The sequence below is a fragment of the Coregonus lavaretus genome, assembly GCF_964263955.1.
Source record: "Coregonus lavaretus genome assembly, chromosome: 24".
NCBI classification, from domain to species: domain Eukaryota; kingdom Metazoa; phylum Chordata; class Actinopteri; order Salmoniformes; family Salmonidae; genus Coregonus; species Coregonus lavaretus.
In genome coordinates, this window is record NC_140011.1 from 33,525,009 (window position 1) to 33,548,597 (window position 23,589).

General features: G+C 43.8%; 3 protein-coding genes across 7 annotated transcripts; 1 reads left to right on the top strand and 2 right to left on the bottom strand.

Moving 5' to 3' along the window:
• The first annotated feature begins 1,636 nt into the window (after positions 1 to 1,636).
• On the top strand, positions 1,637 to 4,051 carry LOC311099602 (zinc finger HIT domain-containing protein 2-like). Its single transcript, XM_084140314.1, has 2 exons — positions 1,637 to 1,803; positions 1,894 to 4,051. The coding sequence occupies exon 2, from the start codon at positions 1,978 to 1,980 to the stop codon at positions 3,862 to 3,864; it is 1,887 nt and encodes a 628-aa protein (XP_083996440.1). The 5' UTR covers positions 1,637 to 1,803; positions 1,894 to 1,977; the 3' UTR covers positions 3,865 to 4,051.
• Positions 3,984 to 13,099, bottom strand: LOC311099607 (delta(14)-sterol reductase TM7SF2-like). 4 transcript variants are annotated; one of them, XM_084140321.1, is made up of 12 exons: positions 13,041 to 13,076; positions 12,591 to 12,658; positions 12,241 to 12,437; positions 9,970 to 10,024; positions 8,177 to 8,371; positions 7,957 to 8,060; positions 7,736 to 7,855; positions 7,352 to 7,520; positions 7,128 to 7,208; positions 5,009 to 5,131; positions 4,304 to 4,841; positions 3,984 to 4,243 (listed from the first exon to the last, which is right to left on the bottom strand). In XM_084140321.1, exons 2-11 carry the CDS (start codon positions 12,646 to 12,648, stop codon positions 4,681 to 4,683), a joined length of 1,263 nt encoding a protein of 420 aa, XP_083996447.1. In that variant the 5' UTR covers positions 12,649 to 12,658; positions 13,041 to 13,076; the 3' UTR covers positions 3,984 to 4,243; positions 4,304 to 4,680. The 4 variants fall into 4 exon arrangements, with proteins under 4 accessions (XP_083996447.1, XP_083996445.1, XP_083996446.1 ...); XM_084140319.1 differs by having other exon boundaries at positions 3,984 to 4,841; positions 13,041 to 13,099; XM_084140320.1 differs by having other exon boundaries at positions 3,990 to 4,841; positions 12,591 to 12,683; positions 13,041 to 13,066.
• A 509-nt stretch (positions 13,100 to 13,608) lies between these two features.
• Positions 13,609 to 23,560, bottom strand: LOC311099569 (vacuolar protein sorting-associated protein 51 homolog). 2 transcript variants are annotated; one of them, XM_084140268.1, is made up of 11 exons: positions 23,316 to 23,560; positions 22,158 to 22,287; positions 21,906 to 22,052; positions 20,883 to 21,102; positions 17,429 to 18,350; positions 17,078 to 17,293; positions 16,868 to 16,951; positions 16,624 to 16,758; positions 14,808 to 14,929; positions 14,548 to 14,635; positions 13,609 to 14,465 (listed from the first exon to the last, which is right to left on the bottom strand). In XM_084140268.1, the coding sequence occupies exons 1-11, from the start codon at positions 23,376 to 23,378 to the stop codon at positions 14,205 to 14,207; spliced, it is 2,388 nt and encodes a 795-aa protein (XP_083996394.1). In that variant the 5' UTR covers positions 23,379 to 23,560; the 3' UTR covers positions 13,609 to 14,204. The 2 variants fall into 2 exon arrangements, with proteins under 2 accessions (XP_083996394.1, XP_083996393.1); XM_084140267.1 differs by having other exon boundaries at positions 23,197 to 23,543.
• Positions 23,561 to 23,589: the final 29 nt, after the last annotated feature.

A 23,589-nucleotide genomic window follows, 5' to 3' on the forward strand; every position in this document is an offset into this window, starting at 1 on the left:
AATATTTAAAGTTATCCTTTTTAGATAAAACTATACTAAGTATATTCACGTCACCAAATAATTGATTAAAACACACTGTTTTGCAATGGTCTACAGTAGCCTCAACAGCATTAGGGTAGGGTACCACCATGGTGTAGCCGGAGGACAGCTAGCTTCCGTCCTACTTTGGGTACATTGACTTCAATACAAAACCTAGGACACTCATGGTTCTCACCCCCTTCCATTACATTATAGTCATTTAGCAGACGCTCTTATCTAGAGCGACTTACAGTTAGTGAGTGTATACATTTTTTTCTCATACTGGTCCCCCGTGGGAATCGAACCCACAACCCTGGCGTTGCAAGTGCCATGCTCTACCAACTGAGCTACAGGGGACTACATTGATTTACACAGTAATTATGACATCTTCCAGAAGACCTCCTCCAACCTATCAGAGCTCTTGCAGCATGAATTGACATGTACATGTTGTCCACCCAATCAAAGGGTCAAATAATTAATTTAGTACTGGAAGCATAAGCTACAGCTAGCTAGCACTTCAGTGCATCAAATGTGGTGAGTAGTTGAAAGAGAGAAAGACAATAGTTGAACAGTTTTGGACAAATTCATTTCTTACAAAATGAAGTAGACGCAAGAGAGAGAGATTGTTTTTTTTCTCCACTTTCAGTTTCACATACTTAGCTAGCAAATGCAGCTAGCTAGTTTAGCCTACTCAAACACCATAATCAAACAGAGGGATGCTATGTTAGCTAGCGGGCTATGACTATCCAACACACCACTGGAACTCTTCCAAGTCAAGGTAATCTTTTGGCTTTACTAATTTATTGCCACCAGGGCCTGTCGGTGTAAGTGCTAAACTGCTTACTGACTGTGCACTAATGTTACTGCATGATTGTAGCGGGTTTACTAACTCCTTAGTTCTATTAGCTATGTTGACTATGAAGTTACTTTAGCTAATATGGTGACAACGGTGTAGGCTGTGTGTAGCAGTTAAGATATGGTCTGGCTTGGAAAGTTTTTTTTGCCTGGCCACATACAGCTGATGTGTTGTGCATTGAAGTCCACAAGCTTAGGGAAAAGGTGAGAGGAGGAGAGCGCATAGATGCTAGAAGGAATACAAAGTGGCTGCTATGAAAGTGAACTGTGATCATGGGTGTATTCACTGGTGTTGATTGTTTAGTGGTGTAGTCAATACTGGCAAGTTAATTTAGGATTGAGTGTTTTACACATTTTTCATAGCTGTTGATCGATTTTTTCATAGGAATTTAAACGTGAGGGAAGTATTCCGAAAGATCCTGATATGCAGCCCATTTCATAATCCAGTTTCTATGGCTGTCACTAGTTACCACAGCCACAAAGTCATACACCCCGCCTATTTCTACAATTTATCGTCTTAAAATGTGATTTTAAACCTAACCCTAGCCTTAACTACATTGCTAACCTTATGCCTAACCCTAACATTAAATTAAGACCAAAAAGCACATTTTTGTTTTCATGAATTTTTACGATATATTTTTTTTTTACTTTGTGGCTGTGGTATCTATTGGAAACTATCTTCCATGTCTGGCAGTTATTTGTTTTTGCGACCGTCTTACGACGGGGAGGCGTCATCCAATAGCGACAAGCTTAGAAACCATTTACGGCAGGAGTTTCACCAACGTTTAGTCCAAAATACTTAGTCTCACATGTTGAATTCTTTGACAGTTTTAGGTTGATTAAACGCCGAACAAGTTGTAATTACTGTACGACATATTGAAGTATTGGGATTTGCATGTGTCTGACGACGTACTGAGAAGACTTCTAAAGGTACGGCCATGGTAGTGAAACAAGTTATAATATATCTTAAATTCAATGCTGTGAGTGGCCTCGAGTTGTAAAATCTGTCTTTCCTTTCAGGCAAATTGGACGTTCATCGTTTCACTCAACAGTATTACATCTGCATGCAATGAGAAGTAGGAACTAATTTGCCCACCCAAAATCATGAATCCAATACTTAGACAGAGAATCCCTCCATCTGTGCGGAAGTTGCTGACTGACATTGGACCAAGGGAAGAGCACCACTGCAGTGAATGGACTGACACAGAGCCAGAGACTGTCACTAGAGATGGAATTGAGCTTCCTGCCAGAGGAACCACCAATAACAGTGAATTTCTGACACCAGCTACTGGGAAAGAGGATGGAGATGCGGACTATACAGATGCCACAACACAAAGCAAAGTGTGCGGGCTGTGCTTATGCCAACCCTCTTACTATACCTGTCCACGATGCAATGTACCTTACTGTGGCCTGGAATGCTACCGGAGTACAAATCATTCCGTGTGCTCAGAGGAATTTTATAAAGAGTCTGTGTTACAGGAGCTGAAAGACATGGGAGAAACAGAGAGTGGGGGGAGGAAGAAGATGCAGGATATTCTGCTAAGGCTGAGACATATGGCAGATGGGGCAGAGGGAGGGATGGAGAGTGTTTTAAAGACCGACGAGGAGGAGATGGGAGGTAGTGAGGAGACAAAGGAAAGAGCTCAGGTTTTAGAGCTCCTCTCCAGGTTAGCAGAGATTCAGTCATCTGGGGAAGGGAGTGTGGAGGAGATTGAGGACATTTTAAACAAACTCAAAGAGTTAGGAGACGATGAAGAAGCAGGGCAGGTGGTTTCTGCAAATGTTGGAGACATCGATGAGGGGGTAGAAAACGCTGAGGAGCTGGACTTGGCTGACAGGCTCTCGGGGCTGGATATCGATGCTCTCTCTGAGGAGGCATTGTGGGACCTGTTGAGCAGCCAGGAGAAGGAGAAGTTTATGAGTCTGGTGAAGGGTGGGGCTGTAGGAGCTCTGGTCCCCCTGTGGAGACCCTGGTGGGAGCAGCACGAGGAGGGGGGAAAAGCCCTGATGGAGCTACTGGAGGAGATGGGCAAGCCAGAGGGAGATGATGCAGCAGGACAGGGAGGCAGCAGGACCAGAGAAGCAATGAAGACAGATAAAGGAGGACAGAAGGGGAGTCTGCGAAAGAAAGAAGGGTCAGGTTTATCCAGTTGTGAAAAAAGAGAGGCAGAAAGTCAAATTGTGGTTATTGCAGATAATGAAGTCAAGGATTCTGGGAAAATTATTGAGAGTGTGGGGAAATCAGTGAAGGAGCAGGGACAAAGAAAGGGTAAGGGAAAACACAGAAAAGAGGCGCGTAAGGCCAAGGGACCAAAATCAACCCCCGGTGTGCCTCCAATCAATGTCAAAATCCCACCTCTGAGCTCCTTGTCTTCCCAACCATCCCCTCTTGTTCGCAATGGCTTGGTCAATGCGCTGTTTGGCTACACCTTTGCCCTACGCCTGTTCAATGGTGACATCGAGTCAGACCTGACTCAGGAGTTTTGCCAGATGGTTCTCACTGTGTCCGAGGCCCTAGGCTCAGGCAGGGTGTTCAGCTCCTTTCAGGAGGCCCTTGAGGGAGGGGAGGCAGCCATTTTGGCCGGGGGCTACTTTGACCGAGAGGACCCCAGTGCACCGGCCAGGGCTGTGGAGGCTGTAGCTCATATTCTGACTGGGAGAAGTAAGCAGGATGTCATTGGATACTCCTTGGCAGCTTTGAGCCAACTCCGTACGGTGCTATCCCAAGCTAGGGCAGCTCTGCACAAAGAGGGAGATGAAGGGGATGTGAGAAACAAGTATTTCCTGGCGGGGAAGAAATGTGAATTCTTTCAAGCTTGGGTGTCTGATAATGCCCAGGAGGTGAGAAGACTGGCCGCTGGGTTATGGGGCGAGCATGTGAAGAGGGAGGATGAGAGGAGTGCTTTGCAGAAGGAGAAGAAAAGAGTTGAAGAAAGCTGGAAGAAGGGAAGAGGAAAAGCGAAGGGTGTGTTGATTGAAGAAATAGATTGAGAACATTTTGGTATTCTATGACAGTTAATAAAGAGACTGATATTTACTTGTTTTCAATTCAAATTCAGGGCAAGACTGATATTTGTTTGTATACCATTTTGTAAAAATGAATTCTGACTGCAATTACCATTGACATGTTTATTGTTTTTTAATTAAAATTCAATTATGCAATAAAGGTCATGTAAACTAATAAGGCTTACATTTCAGTTGTGAATATTAAAGAAATAGGCTTACACTCTGACCTTAATTTCAATACATGCATAAATTGTCATGATAATTTGAATAGCCTTCAGATTAGTTACTGAAATTTGACTAATCTATTCATTTGAAATTAAGTTTAGGGCTGGTGTCCCGGACAGCGATTAACCCTAATCCTGGACTAAAAAGCACTTTCAATGGAGATTCTCTGTTGGGCATGCTTTTTAGTCCAGGGCTAGACTTAATCTGTCTGGGAAACCGGCCCATAGTGTCCAGTCTTGAGGAAGTATGGCTAGATCAGTACAAAAGGTGATGGTCAAGATTGATCGTGTTAGAGACTCACTGGACAGACATCACTAATGTGAACAACTCAAAGCTGCTGGGCTGAGGTGTCAGCTTGTCTGGTCTGTTCATCCAGTTAGGAGTGTCATTTTCTCCACAGTGTTCACTTTTATAAAGTACATATTCTTTATGACGGAGAATTGACAGCATTTCAGTAGTATTTGTTCAGTCCAGTCTGTTGAGGTTCAGAACGTGCACTTTATACAACAAAACTGGCTATCCTATCGCATGCCCCCGGGGCCCGGCTCTGCCCTGACCACTCCGGTCCAGCTCAGCTCAGTAGACATAGGGGAAGATCCTGTAGGGCACACGGCTGCAGTAGGCATCCCAGGCCAGGCCATACTTGGCCCTGCAGTGCCTTTCGTCACGGGCCTCTCTGTGAATCAGCAGGACAGTGAAGTACACAACATAGAAGTAAGGTAGAAGATGGTTGAATCCTGGGGAAAGACAAACAGTACATGGGGATCAGAATACTGTTAGTAGCAGGAGGGATAGTGTATCACTGACATTCAATTCTGTTATCTATTCCGGAAACAGCCACTGGTTATGGACACACGTGCAGGGTGGCTACAGAGAGGATCTTATGTATTTTCTCTCTACTTACCACATGGCAGGGACCATGCCAGGGCCATGAGAAGGTCTCCTAGGTAGTTAGGATGGCGGACGAGGCCCCACCAGCCTGACACCAAAAGGCGCTTCCCTGTTGCTGTGGCAATAGTCTCCAGGTCTACAGTAAGGCACGGGGGAAGATAGTATTTTTTTCAGTTTTGGCAGTCATTTGAGAGAGCTCAGATTACAAATTATTCATACTCTATCTGCTCTTTCTGTTGGGCCCAGATTCTACTCTGTGGTGCTTCCTACCATCCAATGTTTTCATATACAGTACCTTGCAAAAGTATTCATCCCCCTTGGCGTTTTTCCTATTTTGTTGCATTACTACCTGTAATTTTAAATGATTTTTATTTGGATTTCATGTAATGGACATACACAACAAAATAGTCCAAATTAGTGAAGTGAAATTAAAAAGATAACTTGTTTCAAAAATAAATAATGGAAAAGTGGTGCGTGCATATGTATTCACCCCCTTTGCTATGAAGCCCCTAAATAAGATCTGGTGCAACCAATTACCTTCAGAAGTCACATAATTAGTTAAATAAAGTCCACCTGTAAAGTGTCATATGATCTGTCACATGATTTCAGTATATATACACCTGTTCTGAAAGGTCCCAGAGTCTGCAACACCACTAAGCAAGGGGCACCACCAAGCAAGGGGCACCACCAAGCAAACGGCACCATGAAGACCAAGGAGCTCTCCAAACAGGTCAGGGACAAAGTTGTGGAGAAGTACAGATCAGGGTTGGGTTATAAAAAAATATCAGAAACTTTGAACATCCCACGGAGCACCATTAAATCCATTATTAAAAAATTGAAATAATATGGCACCACAACAAACCTGCCAAGAGAGGGCCGCCCACCAAAAGTCATGGACCAGGCAAGGAGGGCATTAATCAGAGAGGCAACAAAGAGACCAAAGATAACCCTGAAGGAGCTGCAAAGCTCCACAGCGGAGATTGGAGTATCTGTCTATAGGACCACTTTAAGTCGTACACTCCACAGAGCTGGGCTTTACGGAAGAGTGGCCAGAAAAAAGCTATTGCTTAAAGAAAAAAATAGCAAACACGTTTGGTGTTCGCCAAAAGGCATGTGGGAGACTCCCCAAACATATGGAAGAAGGTACTCTGGTCAGATGAGACTAAAATTGAGCTTTTTGGCCATCAAGGAAAACGCTATGTCTGGCGCAAACCCAACACCTCTCATCACCCCGAGAACACCATCCACACAGTGAAGCATGGTGGTGGCAGCATCATGCTGTGGGGATGTTTTTCATCGGCAGGGACTGGGAAACTGGTCAGAATTGAAGGAATGATGGATGGCACTAAATACAGGGAAATTCTTGAGGGAAACCTGTTTCAGTCTTCCAGATTTGAGAGTGGGACGGAGGTTCACCTTCCAGCAGGACAACGACCCTAAGCATACTGCTGAAGCAACACTCGAGTGGTTTAAGGGGAAACATTTAAATGTCTTGGAATGGCCTAGTCAAAGCCCAGACCTCAATCCAATTGAGAATCTGTGGTATGACTTAAAGATTGCTGTACACCAGCGGAACCCATCCAACTTGAAGGAGCTGGAGCAGTTTTGCCTTGAAGAATGGGCAAAAATCCTGGTGGCTAGATGTGCCAAGCTTATAGAGACATACCCCAAGAGACTTGCAGCTGTAATTGCTGCAAAAGGTGGCTCTACAAAGTATTGACTTTGGGGGGGTGAATAGTTATGCACGCTCAAGTTTTCTGTTTTTTTGTCTTATTTCTTGTATGTTTCACAATAAAACATATTTTGCATCTTCAAAGTGGTAGGCATGTTGTGTAAATCAAATGATACAAACCCCCCAAAAATCCATTTTAATTCCAGGTTGTAAGGCAACAAAATAGGAAAAATGCCAAGGGGGGTGAATACTTTCGCAAGCCACTGTATACACTTTGATCCATTATGGAAAATACTATTTGAAACAGACAGCGATAAAGCTGTCGCCAGAGACAAGACTCAATTCTATCTATCCTCTCAAAACTGTTAAACTGATTTAAGAAAAGTTTATTAACAAAAAATTTGTGGATGTTGCCATGCCAGGAGACACCAGAAGTCTAATCAAGAAGTTGACTACTGACTTGCAACACTGGGATGCGTAGGGTCCCGTCTGAACTGGTTCTTCTGGGAGTTGGATTTTCTGAAGATATAATACCCAACACCTAATGACAGGGAAACAGGAAGAGAAAACAGGAAGAAAAAAATAATACAATCCCCTAATAAGGGTACATACAATATACAAAATATTCAAATGATTAAAATAAGAAGAATGCACACTGCCCCCCCACCTTGAAACTTGATTTACCATTCAATGTGACTATAGCTGTGGCTCCCAGAGGACTGAGGGACTGTGGGTGCACCACCAGGAAGGCAGCCTGCAGGCCGTATGTGAAAGGAACCCAGGCCAGGTCCCCAAAGGCTAACATAAACCCAAAGCCATCATGCACTATGTCCATGGTGGTCAGCACAGCCTCCTGCAACATCACATATTCTACTGTCAAATGAAACACTATACAGCACTGCAGAAATGTAATGAATTCATTCAGGGCTCAATGATACATCCGTAGTGTACAACCACAATAAATTAAATTGGCATCCTCATTGGAGATCACTTTGCTACCACTGTTATTTCACTGTTATACCCCTGTTATTTTCTGTGGACTGTTCCTGTGGACCGTCCTCCTCTCACCTCATTCCACAGCGCATCCGCCACGTAGAGCAGCTGGAAGCTGTTGACCAGTATCATGGCCAGGGAGGCGGAGTCCCGTAGCTCCACCTCTTTCATCAGCATCCCAAGGTTAATCACCACCTAATTGGAAGAGAGTATGTTAGATCAGATTTTTTTAATATATCAACACAATTATATTTAACTTGATAAAATCTAGTCCTCCTTGCTTCATTTCCACTCACCCAGCCAATCAGACCTGGTCTCAACTCACAAAAATATTTCAGATCGAAGCTTCCAATCCGTGGGTTCAGCTCTCGTCCCATAAAGAAATCATACAGAGGGTTTCCTGTGTGAGATATAGCAGGCTTGAGCCTATACAGGAAAATCTCTAATGCATGTTTTTGTATAATTTTGTTAACTATATATTTTCTATGTATTATTTCCCTAATCCTCCACCCTTACCTGTGTTTCCCCCCTGGGCGAGGGCATGGTGAGGGGCCCAGAAGGAGCGTATGTAGAGGTAGAGGGAGAGGAGGAATGACACCCCAATAGCACACACTGCCAGGGGCAACAACAGCTCAAAGAGATATCCCAGAGGCATCCCCAGCCATAGTGACAATGTCAACAGCACAGCTGTGACGCACAGGGCATGAAAACCTGTAGAGGAAGATAGAAAGATAGAAACATAACTAGAAAGGGTGGGGGAGCAGAGAGAGAAAGAGATACAAAAAAATAGAATTAGTTGGGAGAGAGAATCATTCAAAAAAGAGGTAGAGTTTGGCCTGAGTTGCTTACAACAAGATAAATGGCATGCAGAGCTCAAGGAGGGGACACAGGCAGTAGATAAAAGGAAAACATAACCAGTTAACTCTGCCTGAAATTGAAACTATACACACACACACACACACAGGGGTAACTGAGGATTGACATTGGAACCCACTGCTTAAAAAGCATTACTATAGAGAGCAATAGTAAGGGCGTCATTTTGTAGGCACTAACTCCGCCATGGTTCATTAGGCAAAGCCTATGGGAAAATGAATAAAGTTTTTGTAGGGTTTTTCAATAAATGACGAAAATAAGGTCTGTGGTAAACACAGGTTTAGGAGATCTTATACGTTTTTTTCCTATGAGATAATCTTCATCAGCTAACGTCACTTTTTGTGAATAGCGGAGGTGCATAAAGATGGTGGCCCCCATGGACGTGTTTAACTATACTTGTGGGGACCAGAAGTCCCCACAAGAATAGTAAACAAACAAACATTTGACCAACAGGGCACATTTTGTTAGTCCCCACAATGTCAAATGCTATTTCCAGGGGGTTTAGCGTTAAGGTTAGAATTTGTGTTAGGGTTAGAATTAGGTTTAAGGTTAGGGTTTGGAGCTAGGGTGAGTTTTAGGGTTAGGAGCTAGGGTTAGGTTTAGGGTTAAGGTTAGGTTTTCAGGTTAATGTTAGGGTTAAGGTTAGGGATAGGGTAAGGGTTAGGGGTTAGGGAAAATAAGATTTTGAATGGGACTGAATTGTGTCCCCACAAGGTCAGTTATACAAGACTTTGTGCACTTACCACAAATTCCTTGTTTTGCTACGTTCGCCGTATTGTACATCGCTCTCCGTTACTCATTTTTTGTATGGTCATTAGCAGAGTATACATTATCCCAATTTTAGCTCCAAGACGGCAACAATTTGAAAAATCAAAAAAAGTAGATTGTGCTGATTTGTTGGCACATTGAACCATATCGCACTCCGTAGTTTAAACTTAGTGGATAGTGCTAACACAATGACGTCATATCTGAATTCCGCCATCTTTATGCATGTTCGCCATTTTGAAGCATTTATGTAATAATAAAAAACACATAAAGCGTTCATAATTCATAAAGGTCATGTCTACTTACATTTTAGTCATTTAGCAGATGCTCTTATCCAGAGCGATTTACAGTTAGTGAGTGCATACATTTTTCATACTTTTTTTTTTTCATACTGGCCCTCCGTGGGAATCGAACCCACAACACTGGCGTTGCAAGCGCCATGCTCTACCAACTGAGCTACAGGAGGCCTACTGACTGATATTATCTCATAGAACAAAACGTATGAGATCTCCCAAGCCTGTGTTAACCTCAGACCTTATTTTCAGCATTTATCACAAAAACCTATTCTTTCTCCATTAATTTTCCCCATAGGAATGGCTGAACGAACCAGAGGTAACTCATTTAGGACTACAAGCTGGCGAGCTCTATTGCACCCGCCAACCCTACAATACCGTTTATGGGGTACTTGAGTCTCGATCCATCTTTCAGCACCATCCCCTCAGACAGCTGCAGGTAAGACAGAGACATGTACAGTGGGGAAAAAAAGTATTTAGTCAGCCACCAATTGTGCAAGTTCTCCCACTTAAAAAGATGAGAGAGGCCTGTAATTTTCATCATAGGTACACGTCAACTATGACAGACAAATTGAGGAAAAAAAATCCAGAAAATCACATTGTAGGATTTTTTATGAATTTATTTGCAAATTATGGTGGAAAATAAGTATTTGGTCACCTACAAACAAGCAAGATTTCTGGATCTCACAGACCTGTAACTTCTTCTTTAAGAGGCTCCTCTGTCCTCCACTCGTTACCTGTATTAATGGCACCTGTTTGAACTTGTTATCAGTATAAAAGACACCTGTCCACAACCTCAAACAGTCACACTCCAAACTCCACTATGGCCAAGACCAAAGAGCTGTCAAAGGACTCCAAAAACAAAATTGTAGACCTGCACCAGGCTGGGAAGACTGAATCTGCAATAGGTAAGCAGCTTGGTTTGAAGAAATCAACTGTGGGAGCAATTATTAGGAAATGGAAGACATACAAGACCACTGATAATCTCCCTCGATCTGGGGCTCCACGCAAGATCTCACCCCGTGGGGTCAAAATGATCACAAGAACGGTGAGCAAAAATCCCAGAACCACACGGTGAATGACCTGCAGAGAGCTGGGACCAAAGTAACAAAGCCTACCATCAGTAACACACTACGCCGCCAGGGACTCAAATCCTGCAGTGCGAGACGTGTCCCCCTGCTTAAGCCAGTACATGTCCAGGCCCGTCTGAAGTTTGCTAGAGTGCATTTGGATGATCCAGAAGAGGATTGGGAGAATGTCATATGGTCAGATGAAACCAAAATATAACTTTTTGGTAAAAACTCAACTCGTCATGTTTGGAGGACAAAGAATGCTGATTTGCATCCAAACCATACCTACTGTGAAGCATGGGGGTGGAAACATCATGCTTTGGGGCTGTTTTTCTGCAAAGGGACCAGGACGACTGATCCGTGTAAAGGAAAGAATGAATGGGGCCATGTATCGTGAGATTTTGGCTGGGTCTTTCAGCATGACAATGATCCCAAACACACCGCCTGGGCAACAAAGGAGTGGCTTCGTAAGAAGCATTTCAAGGTCCTGGAGTGGCCTAGCCAGTCTCCAGATCTCAACCCCATAGAAAATGAAGGCCCTCAAAATGAAGGCCCTCAAAATTGTCAAAGACTCCAGTCACCCTAGTCATAGACTGTTCTCTCTTCTACCGCACGGCAAGCGGTACCGGAGTGCCAAGTCTAGGTCCAAAAGACTTCTCAACAGCTTCTACCCCCAAGCCATAAGACTCCTGAACAGCTAATCATGGCTACCCGGACTATTTGCACTGCCCCCCCACCCCATCCTTTTTACGCTGCTGCTACTCTGTTAAGTATTTATGCATAGTCACTTTAACTCTACCCACATGTACATATTACCTCAACTACCTCAACTAGCCGGTGCCCCCGCACATTGACTATGCAACGGTACCCCCCTGTATATATAGCCTCCCTACTGTCACTTTATTCTATTGTATATATAGCCTCCCTACTGTCACTTTATTTTTTACTTCTGCTCTTTTTTTCTCAACACTTTTTTGTTGTTGTTTTATTCTTACTTTTTTGTTTAAAATAAATGCACTGTTGGTTAAGGGCTGTAAGTAAGCATTTCACTGTAATGTCTGCACCTGTTGTATTCGGCGCATGTGACCAATAAAATTTGATTTGATTTTGATTTGATTTGAAAGTCCGTGTTGCCCAGCGACAGCCCCAAAACATCACTGCTCTAGAGGAGATCTGCATGGAGGAATGGGCCAAAATACTAGCAACAGTGTGTGAAACCTTGTGAAGACTTACAGAAAACGTTTGACCTGTGTCATTGCCAACAAAGGGTATATAACAAAGTATTGAGCAACTTTTGTTATTGACCAAATACTTATTTTCCACCATAATTTGCAAATAAATGTATTTAAAATCCTACAATGTGATTTTCTGGATTTTTTTCCCTCATTTTGTCTGTCATAGTTGACGTGTACCTATTATGAAAATTACAGGCCTCTCTCATCTTTTTAAGTGGGAGAACTTGCACAATTGGTGGCTGACTAAATACTTTTTTCCCCACTGTATATCAGCCAAACCTCACATGACAACACAGTCAATCGACAAGAACTCAAAGGTATTCATAATTAACAGCTGGTCTCACCTTCCCCATAGGCAGCAGGTAAAGGAAGCTCTGGAGGGCCATCCAGCCCAGTATGAGAACAGGGGCCAACGGGTCCCATAGCTGGGCTGTGGGGGGCAGGACAGGGGGCCACTGGAGCACGCTGGCCGCAGGGGAGCGACATACACACAGCAGGTAAAGCACCGTCAGGGGCAGGAAGACAGGGATGCAGGTGGCACCTTCAGGGGAGAAGAGGAAGAGAGACCAAATAAGTGAGGTGAGTTGAGGAGACTGACTGAGTGGGGGCGAGATGGGATTGCACAATATCCCTTTTTAAAATTAACATTCAAAATTAGTATTATTTTTAATAAAACACACACTATTTTACTCACCCAAAGTCCCTCCAAATTCCCTTTCTGCTTGTGAGGATTTTTGTTTGTTGAGCTTCATGATCTGTCTCCTGTGAGCATTTTAAAAGGAGGACACTGGTAGAGAGCATGCTAAAGAGAAATGTGTATAGGCGGCTCCATTTCGGAGCCTCTGAATGCATCTGGACTAGTATAGACTATAGTGACAGACTATAATGTCATACTGTATTGTTTATGTTGAGAAATAAAAACATAACTCAGAGCCTAAATAGTTATTCTCTAGCGTAATAAGGACACGATTCGATTGAATTACCATAGTCATAGACAGGTTATACAACATAGACAGTTTATATTACAGAAAAACTATTACATGCGCTTTAATAGATACCAGCAACAGTAAACCGTTTTGCGTTGGACGTAAACCAACAATATTTAAGGATTTTTCATCGTAGCATAATTTCTAGCGTCACTCACCTGAATTCCTCATGTATGCGTACTCCAAACAATAAGCACAGTGCGACGATAAGAACGCGCGCATCGAACCACCCCAAAATAGCCCATCTGAACATGTCCCATCTCTAAACCAATGAGATTAAGCCATGGTCATCAGAAGAGCGTGGAGAGGAGAGTGTTAAACCAATCAAATTTACGCTAGGGCGGTGACCACCTTTATCATACGGCAGAGAAAAGTGATGGTCAAATTTCTACTGTACACCTTTTAACTCTACTGCGCGCTTATTGGTTGCTAGAGACGGGACTCTTGCTTATGAAATTTGAGGAAGTACTTACGCTACACCTCCGCAAACATTATTCCCAATGATTCCAGTCATTGATTCAAACTAGGATCAATCAATCAATCATGATTCAAAAATAAATTTAAACACAAATACTACTTGGAATACAGACACTTTATATTGCATACTTTACAGAGATTAATAATTGTAACACAATCATTATAATTTAGTCCGCAGAATTAAGTGTGCAAAAGGGAGAACAAGAGAAAGAATAGAGATCACATGTCCTTGAAGGCAGGAGAGGCAACTCAGTACTACATCTGTTTATGAATGGAACTTTTTTTTATTACACCATATTACCATGTTACAATTTTAGTAATTAACAAACAAATGATTATAGATGCACTCCACCCAAACATCATCATCATCATTTAGACAGGCGGACCAATTCAGATATTTTTTTCCACTAATTGGTCTTTTGACCAATCACATCAGATATTTTCACATCCACAGGGTAGGTACAAAGTGGATTTTTCCCGTTTTTCAGGGATACAATATTTGTAACCAAAACTGAAAAACGGATGTGGGAACTCCGCTCAGGCGTCTTTTTACACCTGCCACATTAGGTTATTTCACATCAGATCTTTTTCAGAGCTGATCTGATTGGTAAAAAGACCAATTAAAGATCAGAATTGGTCTGGCTGTCTAAACGCAGCAATAGTAAGTAACCTCCTGATCCCACATTTACATAATGGGAATCCAGTGTATCCAGCAAAATACCGATTTGTTCAATCTTCCAGTTCAGTTGACTTCAAGGTATTTTTTCGGTTTTAAACTCTGTTACACACTATTCAATTTCACCATCACATTTCACCAGTTCCTCAACCAATGTGACCTCTAGCCTTTAACCTCTCTCACAGATGACCTCGATGACGCTCTGCTCCATGGGAGCGGGGTCCAGGCAGCGGTGGGCAGTGCTGCCCACTATCTCGTCGAGCAGGAAGTGGACCAGGTTCTCATCGGAGACGAAGCGCCACAGGTACATCTGCAGGTAGTGGCAGTCCACCTGGATCTGCTGCAGGCCGTAACGACCAAAGGTACGCAGGCGGACACACTCCAGGAAAGTCTTCAGACTGATCTTTATGATCCCCGTCAACACAGAGACCTGAGAGAAGAGATCAAGACAGAAAGAGTTGAGGAAATAAAAAGGCAACCAGAGCTCTGTGTCCAAAACACTCACTACCCACCTTGTTAAACTCCACAGGACTGAATATTTCGACCCGCTCAGAGAAGAGCTTGTGTATGTTACTCAGGAGATTGGTATCCATAGGAGCACTGCAGAGAGACAAAACCATTCTTAATATTTATCCATTGGGGAAGATAGCAACAATACTAGCATTAGACTGACCCTGCCTCTGCCAAACCTCCACACATTGTGATGCAGTTATTATGTGTATATTATGTTATTATAAACATCTTGTGTGTTAGGCAACTGTAGTTCTGGTACCTAGGTGTGTAGCTAGGGGCGTAGCGGGTTTGCTGCCTCGAACTGCTATAGACGGAGAAGGTCCTTTTGCTGGAGTCACTGCTGTGGGCTTTCCTCACCCCCTCCTCGTAGAGAAGACCCACCTGTAGGGCAACACAGGGAAGGAAGGACAGATCACTGATGTTGCTTTTGTCCACTCATAATTATACAGTAATTACAGTTTTCCCACATTGTAAAGCATGATTACCAAAGGGTTTTATATACAATGCCTTTGGAAAGTATTCAGACCCCTTGACATTTTCCACTTTGTTACGTTACAGCCTTGTTCTAAAATGGATTTAAAAAAAATATATCCTCAGCATTCTACACACAATACCCCATAATGACAAAGCAAAAACTGGTTTTTCGAAATTTTTGCAAATGTATTAAAAATAAAAAACAGAAATACCTTATTTACATAAGTATTCAGACCCTTCGCTATGAGACTCGAAATTGAGCTCAGGTGCATCCTGTTTCCATTGATCATCATTGAGATGTTTCTACAACTTGATTTGAGTCCACCTGTGGTAAATTCAATTGACTGGACATGATTTGGAACGGCACACACCTGTCTATATAAGGTCCCACAGTTGACAGTGCATGTCAGAGCAAAAACCAAGGAATTGTCCTTAGAGCTCAGAGACAGGATTGTGTTGAGGCACAGATCTGGGGAAGGGTACCAAAACATTTCTGCAGCATTGAAGGTCCCCAAGAACACAGTGGCCTCCATCATTCTTAAATGGAAGAAGTTTGGAACCACCAAGACTCTTCCTAGAGCTGGCCGCCCGGCCAAACTGAGCAATCGGGGGAGAAGGGCCTTGGTCAGGGAGGTGACCAAGAACCTGATGGACACTGACAGAGCTCTAGAGTTCCTCTGTGGAGATGGGAGAACCTTACAGAAGGACAACCATCTTTAGAGCACTCCACCAATCAGGCCTTTATGGTAGAGTGGCCAGACGGAAGCCACTCCTCAGTAAAAGGCACATGACAGCCCGCTTGGAATTTGCCAAAAGGCACCTAAAGACTCTCAGACCATGAGAAACAAGATTCTCTGGTCTAATGAAACCAAGATTGAACACTTTGGCCTGAATGCCAAGCGTCACGTCTGGAGGAAACCTGGCACCATCCCTACAGTGAAGCATGGTGGTGGCAGCATCATGCTGTGGGGATGTTTTTCAGTGGCAGGGACTGGGAGACTAGTCAGGATCGAGGCAAAGATGAATGGAGCAAAGTACAGAGAGATCCTTGATGAAAACCTGCTCCAGAGCGCTCAGGACCTCAGACTGGGGTAAAGGTTTACCTTCCAACAGGACAACGACCCTAAGCACACAGCCAAGACAACGCAGGAGTGGCTTCGGAACAAGTCTCTGAATGTCTTTGAGTGGCCCAGCCGGAGCCTGGACTTGAACCCGATTGAACATCTCTGGAGAGACCTGAAAATAGCTGTGCAGCAACGCTCCCCATCCAACCTGACAGAGCTTGAGAGGATCTGCAGAGAAGAATGGGATAAACTCCCCAAATACAGGTGTGCCAAGCTTGTAGCGTCATACCCAAGAAGACTCGAGGCTGTAATCGCTGCCAAAGGTGCTTCAACAAAGTACTGAGTAAAGGGTCTGAATACTTATGTAAATGTGATATTTCCGTATTTTTGCTTTGTCATTATGGGGTATTGTGTGTAGATTGATGAGGGGAAAAAACAATTTAATCCATTTTAGAATAAGGCTGTAACGTAACAAAATGTGGAAAAATTCAAGGGGTCTGAATACTTTCAGAATGCACTGTAGATAACGGACGTTACCTGCACATCGATAGAGGTGGTGTCCTCCACCACTCTCTTCATCACAGCACGGACGTTCCGTGGCTCGATGGTGTTGACCCAGTCTCGTGTCTCCACACTCTTTCTCAGCATCTGTGATATGATTAGGCCCTGAACCTGTCCACAGCAACAGAGAAGGGGTCAGCAGAGAAATAGAAGGAATAGGCCTGAAATGGCCATTTGCAGCAATAGTAATTTGTTGGTAAGAAGGTCGGAAAATGTGTACCTTGACATAATGATTCAGTAGCTTCTGTGCTGCCTCTCTGGCCTCTCCACATAAAGCTGTGACTGCAGTTACAGGAGAGTGATGCTGTGAACACGAGAGAAACCAGAGGCTGTGTAGTAGCATGTGATACACATTTATCATGACAAAAGAGGACTTATCATTTGCACATTATTTTCTAACAAGTCTTCACAGGTTCATTGGCACATTTACCTGCACGAGGAACTGTTCGTCTGTAAGGGTGAGGATGTAGGAGATGGTGGAGGTTTCATAGTCCAGGCAGAGGCGTGACAGCAGGAGTAGGAGAGCAGGGGGTGTAGAGCCGCCCCGGTCTCCTGCACTCTCACAGAACTGACGTGAGGACTGGCACACAAACTTAATGAAGTTAACCACCAGGCTCTCACGAACACCGTGGCTACAAAACTCCCCCTGAAGAAAGAGAGCGAGGAGAAAAAGATCCAACAGGGCTGTCGATGTTAACATACAGTTAGTTACATAAATGGCATTAAAAAACATCTATGGGGCCAACTAACCACCAATAGCATGAATATTCATCTAGCTCACCTTGAAGTAAGGCTTGTTGGAGAAGGTGATGTCCTTTGCAGTAAAGAGGTGCACGGATGCCAGGACTGACTTGATCTGATTGAGAATGGAGGCAGACAGAGAGGAGAGGAGCTCTGGCAAGCTGGCCGGAGCATCTTTCCCAGTGGCTGGTCCCCCTAGGTGAGACCCACCTCCGGCTGAGCTTCCACCCAGCCGAGGGGCTGCTAGGGCCTGCCTCACGTCTGTCAGGCTGTTCAGGTAGAAGCTCTGCAGGGCTGCCAGGTACTGCTTGATCCTCTCCCTGGCTGCTCGCACCACGATCTCAGTCCCCTGGCTGGGCACAGCAGACCCAGGCAGCAGTTTGGCCACAGCCTGGAGCCTGCGGTGGAAACGGTCCAGAGCCCGGACCAAGAGAGAGTTGTCTCCAACACTTTTCTCCTCCTGTATCCTCCTCTCAACCAGGGAGAAGTAACGGGTGGCCAGGGCATCCACAAAAGCATGCAGCTTGCCAACAGCCATCTGGGGGATGTTTTTGGAGGCCAGCTCACCCTCTTGTGGACGGTTGACAAACAACTCTTGATACGAGGCAATGACCAAGCAAAGGCTGCTGACGAATTCATTGCAACCTCTGTCTATGAATTCCAGAATATCAGTCCTTGAGCTGGGAGAGAGAAAGGGATTGTTTAGAGAGGTGGGGTCAGTGGGAGATCCAGCAGTGGGTTCAGCTGACAGTATGCGGGTGGGGCCAGTGTAGGGAGCCATCACTGCTGTGGGTCCAGAGGACAATGGTGGTCTCAGCTCCGCCTCCAGTCCTAGGAGGTCTGCTTCCAGTCGTGACTGGGCGTGACTCAGGAACTTGTCACAGAGTTCCTCTGCCGGCTCATCCAGCTGCAGCAGAAGCTCCACACACTCTGAAAGGTCTTTCGCACTCGAACCTCCATCTCTGCAAACACATACAACACCAAACAAAGATAAGGCATTCATGCAAAGTTATAGTGTATTATTAACCACGTTTCCATCCACAGTTGTTATGCGAATAAAGTCATACCGTACAAAAAAAAAATCAAGACAGCTGTGATGGAAACAGGAAGTTTCGATTACATTTTATAAATGGCGACAGATAATTTGTTTGTTCGACATGGTAGGATCTTTTTGTTAATTAAAATTAATTATGTGAGAAATGGCGGTGGAAATGCCTTTATGCGCAAATATTGATATAATAACCATCATATCGAAGTAAATTTGGAGTCACGCGATGATATGGTGTGTGTGGTCCTCCCACTACGACTCGGGAAACCATGCAGTTTATTAGGCTACAGATGAAATAAGTTTTGATGAACTTCACAGGGTGGTGAAAGTGCACGGTGACAAGCTTGATGCTCCTTTCCAATAAATATCGAGGGTCTTCTTGACATGATGATCGATGCTTGACTGCCGTTTGACAAATACAAATATTCTCACTCGTATCCATAAATCTCATCAACCGCACTGTATCTGCCAGCTGTTGGCTAGAGCGCATGTGCCAAGACCAGAGAAGGCACATTTGCTATTTAACGAAACAGTTTTTGTGACAAAACTATCGGTAGAGCTGGAAATACGATAGAAACGCATATTTTTATTTGGTACATGAAAACTAGTGAAAAATACACATTTTGTGTGCACTACGTCATCAAGCACTGAGTTTTTATCCGCAACAAGTCAGTTTGGTGGAAACACACCACTGGTGGGAAAATGCGAATTTTTTCTTTAAGTGGATGGAAACCTAGCTACTGATACAGTGGGGAGAACAAGTATTTGATACACTGCCGATTTTGCAGGTTTTCCTACTTACAAAGCATGTAGAGGTCTGTAATTTTTATCATAGGTACACTTCAACTGTGAAAGACGGAATCTAAAACAAAAATCCAGAAAATCACATTGTATGATTTTTAAGTAATTAATTTGCATTTTATTGCATGACATAAGTATTTGATCACCTACCAACCAGTAAGAATTCCGGCTCTCACAGACCTGTTAGTTTTTCTTTAAGAAGCCCACCTGTTCTCCACTCATTACCTGTATTAACTGCACCTGTTTGAACTCGTTACCTGTATAAAAGACACCTGTCCACACACTCAATCAAACAGACTCCAACCTCTCCACAATGGCCAAGACCAGAGAGCTGTGTAAGGACATCAGGGATACAATTGTAGACCTGCACAAGGCTGGGATGGGCTACAGGACAATAGGCAAGCAGCTTGGTGAGAAGGCAACAACTGTTGGCGCAATTATTTGAAAATGGAAGAAGTTCAAGATGACGGTCAATCACCCTCGGTCTGGGGCTCCATGCAAGATCTCACCTCGTGGGGCATCAATGATCATGAGGAAGGTGAGGGATCAGCCCAGAACTACACGACAGGACCTGGTCAATGACCTAAAGAGAGCTGGGACCACAGTCTCAAAGAAAACCATTAGTAACACACTACGCTGTCATGGATTAAAATCCTGCAGCGCACGCAAGGTCCCCCTGCTCAAGCCAGCGCATGTCCAGGCCCGTCTGAAGTTTGCCAATGACCATCTGGATGATCCAGAGGAGGAATGGGAGAAGGTCATGTGGTCTGATGAGACAAAAATATATATTTTTGGTCTAAACTCCACTCGCTGTGTTTGGAGGAAGAAGAAGGATGAGTACAACCCCAAGAACACCATCCCAACCGTGAAGCATGGAGGTGGAAACATAATTCTTTGGGGATGCTTTTCTGCAAAGGTGACAGGACGACTGCACCATATTGAGGAGAGGATGGATGGGGCCATGTATCGCGAGATCTTGGCCAACAACCTCCTTCCCTCAGTAAGAGCATTGAAGATGGGTCGTGGCTGGGTCTTCCAGCATGACAACGACCCGAAACACACAGCCAGGGCAACTAAGGAGTGGCTCCGTAAGAAGCATCTCAAGGTCCTGGAGTGGCCTAGCCAGTCTCCAGACCTGAACCCAATAGAAAATCTTTGGAGGGAGCTGAAAGTCCATATTGCCCAGCGACAGCCCCGAAACCTGAAGGATCTGGAAAAGGTCTGTATGGAGGAGTGGGCCAAAATCCCTGCTGCAGTGTGTGCAAACCTAGTCAAGACCTCCAGGAAACGTATGATCTCTGTAATTGCAAACAAAGGTTTCTGTACCAAATATTAAGTTCTGCTTTTCTGATGTATCAAATACTTATGTCATGCAATAAAATGCAAATTAATTACTTAAAAATCATACAATGTGATTTTCTGGATTTTTGTTTTAGATTCCGTCTCTCACAGTTGAAGTGTACCTATGATAAAAATTACAGACCTCTACATGCTTTGTAAGTAGGAAAACCTGCAAATTCGGCAGTGTATCAAATACTTGTTCTCCCCACTGTATATAATATGAACCAGAAATGAAAATGAAAATACCATTGTTTTGCAACCATACCAAAGTGAATACCAACTGAACGTTTCCTGAGACTCCTACCTGAATTTCTGCCTAAGCTCCTGTGCCAACTTGTCCATGATGTCATGACAGTCATCCTGGATGCCCCTGAAGGAGGGCATGTGGCTGTACTGCTGCAGCACGCAGCGGGCACGGCGATGGGAGCTCACTGCCTGGGCATAGGCCTGCAGCTCCAGGCACTTATTCAGCCTGGCAGGCAGCTCAAACAGGAACTGCAGCTTCCTCAGGAGAGTGTGGACTCCTGGGTGGGTGGAGGGAGAGAAAGGAAAAGCTATAAGTAGGCTGCATTTAGACAGGCCGCCCAATTCTCATATTTTTTCCACTAATTGGTCTTTTGACCAATCACATTTTTTTCAGAGCTGATCTGATTGGTCAAAGGGCCAATTAGTGGAAAAAATATCTGAATTGGGCTAACACCATAGTAGCCAATAACGTGAATAAACCCTAGATGACTGACAGGGGGCGCTGTATTGAAGACCCTGCGCAGCCATCTTGGTACACCTCCTCCATAGTAAAAAACATTTTGGAAGCTATATAAATGAATGTATTAATGTCTACATTCGTTATTGACACATTTATTATATTACTGACACCTAAATGCATACTTTTAAATTATATTATGTGAGCGAAACTTTTTAAAAAAAATGAATAAATGTATATAAAAACTTTTTCCTTAAAGTATATTTTTTTTAGAGTACTATTATTCCCGTCCCCACTACAACAAAAAATACTTAAATACATGTACTTTTGTCATTTAAACATTTAATTAAAATACTGTAGAATTCCATTAATTCCTATGGAGGACTGCTCCAACTGAGGAGTACCATTATGGCCAACTGGTCACTTCAAAGTCTCTCAATGGCCAATACATAGCGTCGGCAATCTAGGGTTTATATACATCATTGGTAGTAGCATATTATGAAGTGGTTCACAGTCCACACAAGTAATCTTACAATGATAGATATATGACCAACAAATGCGATTTGTTTATCTGGTTTTCATTTCAGGCGGTGGAGGCATGTCACCACGGGTTTCATTACCAACCTGACAGTTTGGTGATCTGTGCATGCTGGTCCTGAAGAGTCCCACTGATGCGTGCACTGAAATCTGTGATAGAAGCCATGTTGGTAGAGAGACAGTCCATTTCATCCTCCATCTTCTTAAAATCGTTCTTCATTTTTCTTATTGTGTCTAGTAGGAGAAGATGAGGGCATTCATTCATCACATGGTACTGTATGTGCACAGAACAGAGTGATACCAACATGACATTGCATACACTATCACCTATTGTATTACCTGTGGCAGAGATGAACTTGTTGTAGTTCTCATACACCAATGTCTGCATGTCACTGTCCAAGGAGCGGATCTGCTTGACCATGCAGCTCTCCTGGTCCATCAGCTCTCCAAGGGAACATTCTCTCCTGAGCTGCAGACATCAATAGGACTCAAAGGTCAGTTTCCAAGACAACAGACTGCTACTGCATCGCAGTGCTAACTGTGCCACTAGAGATCCTGGTTCGAATCCAGGCTCTGTCGCAGCCGGCCGCGACCGGGAGACTCATGGGCGGCGCACAATTGGCCCAGCGTCGTCCAGGGTAGGGGAGGGAATGGCCGGCAGGGATGTAGCTCAGTTGATAGAGCATGGCGTTTGCAACGCCAGGGTTGTGGGTTCGATTCCCACGGGGGGCCAGTATAAAAATATATATATGTATTCACTAACTGTAAGTCGCTCTGGATAAGAGCGTCTGCTAAATGACTAAAATGTAAAATGTAAAATGTACTGTACTACCTGGGTGACACCAATAATTTATATATACACTAGATGACAGGTGTTTTGAAACCACCACACCACTATCCTCCACCATTGTAAAACATATTTTGGAAGTTATATAAATGCATTTATTTATGCCACGTTTATTCTACTACAGACACCTTAATGCATACTTTTAAATTATATTATGGATTAATATATACAAACATTTTCCTTAAAGTATACTTTTTGGAAAGTTATAATCTTACTTAAATACATGTCATTTTTTAAATAAAACGTTTAATTGAAATACTGTAGAATTATATTTTTTCCTATGGAGGACTGCTCCTGCTGGGGAGTGCCAATATGGCCGACCAGTGGCTTCAAAGCCTCTCATTGGCCAATACATAACATCAGCAATCCTGGGTTTGGTTTATATACACCACTGGGTGACACCAATGACAGACAAGAAGTTGGCATTGGCTCTCTCGTACTGTAAAATAATAACAATCCTTTGCCACTGTCTTATGTTCAGATAATAGCGAACTATATATGTCGCATCCAGACACAGAAATTTGATTTTACCTTATTGAGATAAATCTCAGGATCGAAATGCGGCCCGTTTATATCGCAAGGATCCATTGACTCTGCTTGATCCACGGTCTTTCCTTCCTCGTTCAGCCCATAGTACAGCTTCAACATACCGTGCACTCTGCGCTTCCGCGCTGGGTCGGAGTCAGGTGGGGTGGTGGCCGGAGCCGTAGCATTAATATCCCCGTCCATTTCGACCGAATACCGGCGAAATTGCTGTGAATTGCAAAACAGACCAAAGAATAGCTAGCTAAATACAACTGACAGCCACCTAAACAGACAACCAGCTATGCACCCCGTCACTACCAAACCTGCAAGATAAATTACCGTACTGTCACGATGAGAAGCTCGTGAACACGAGCCAGTAGGTGGCAGCAAGTACTCAAG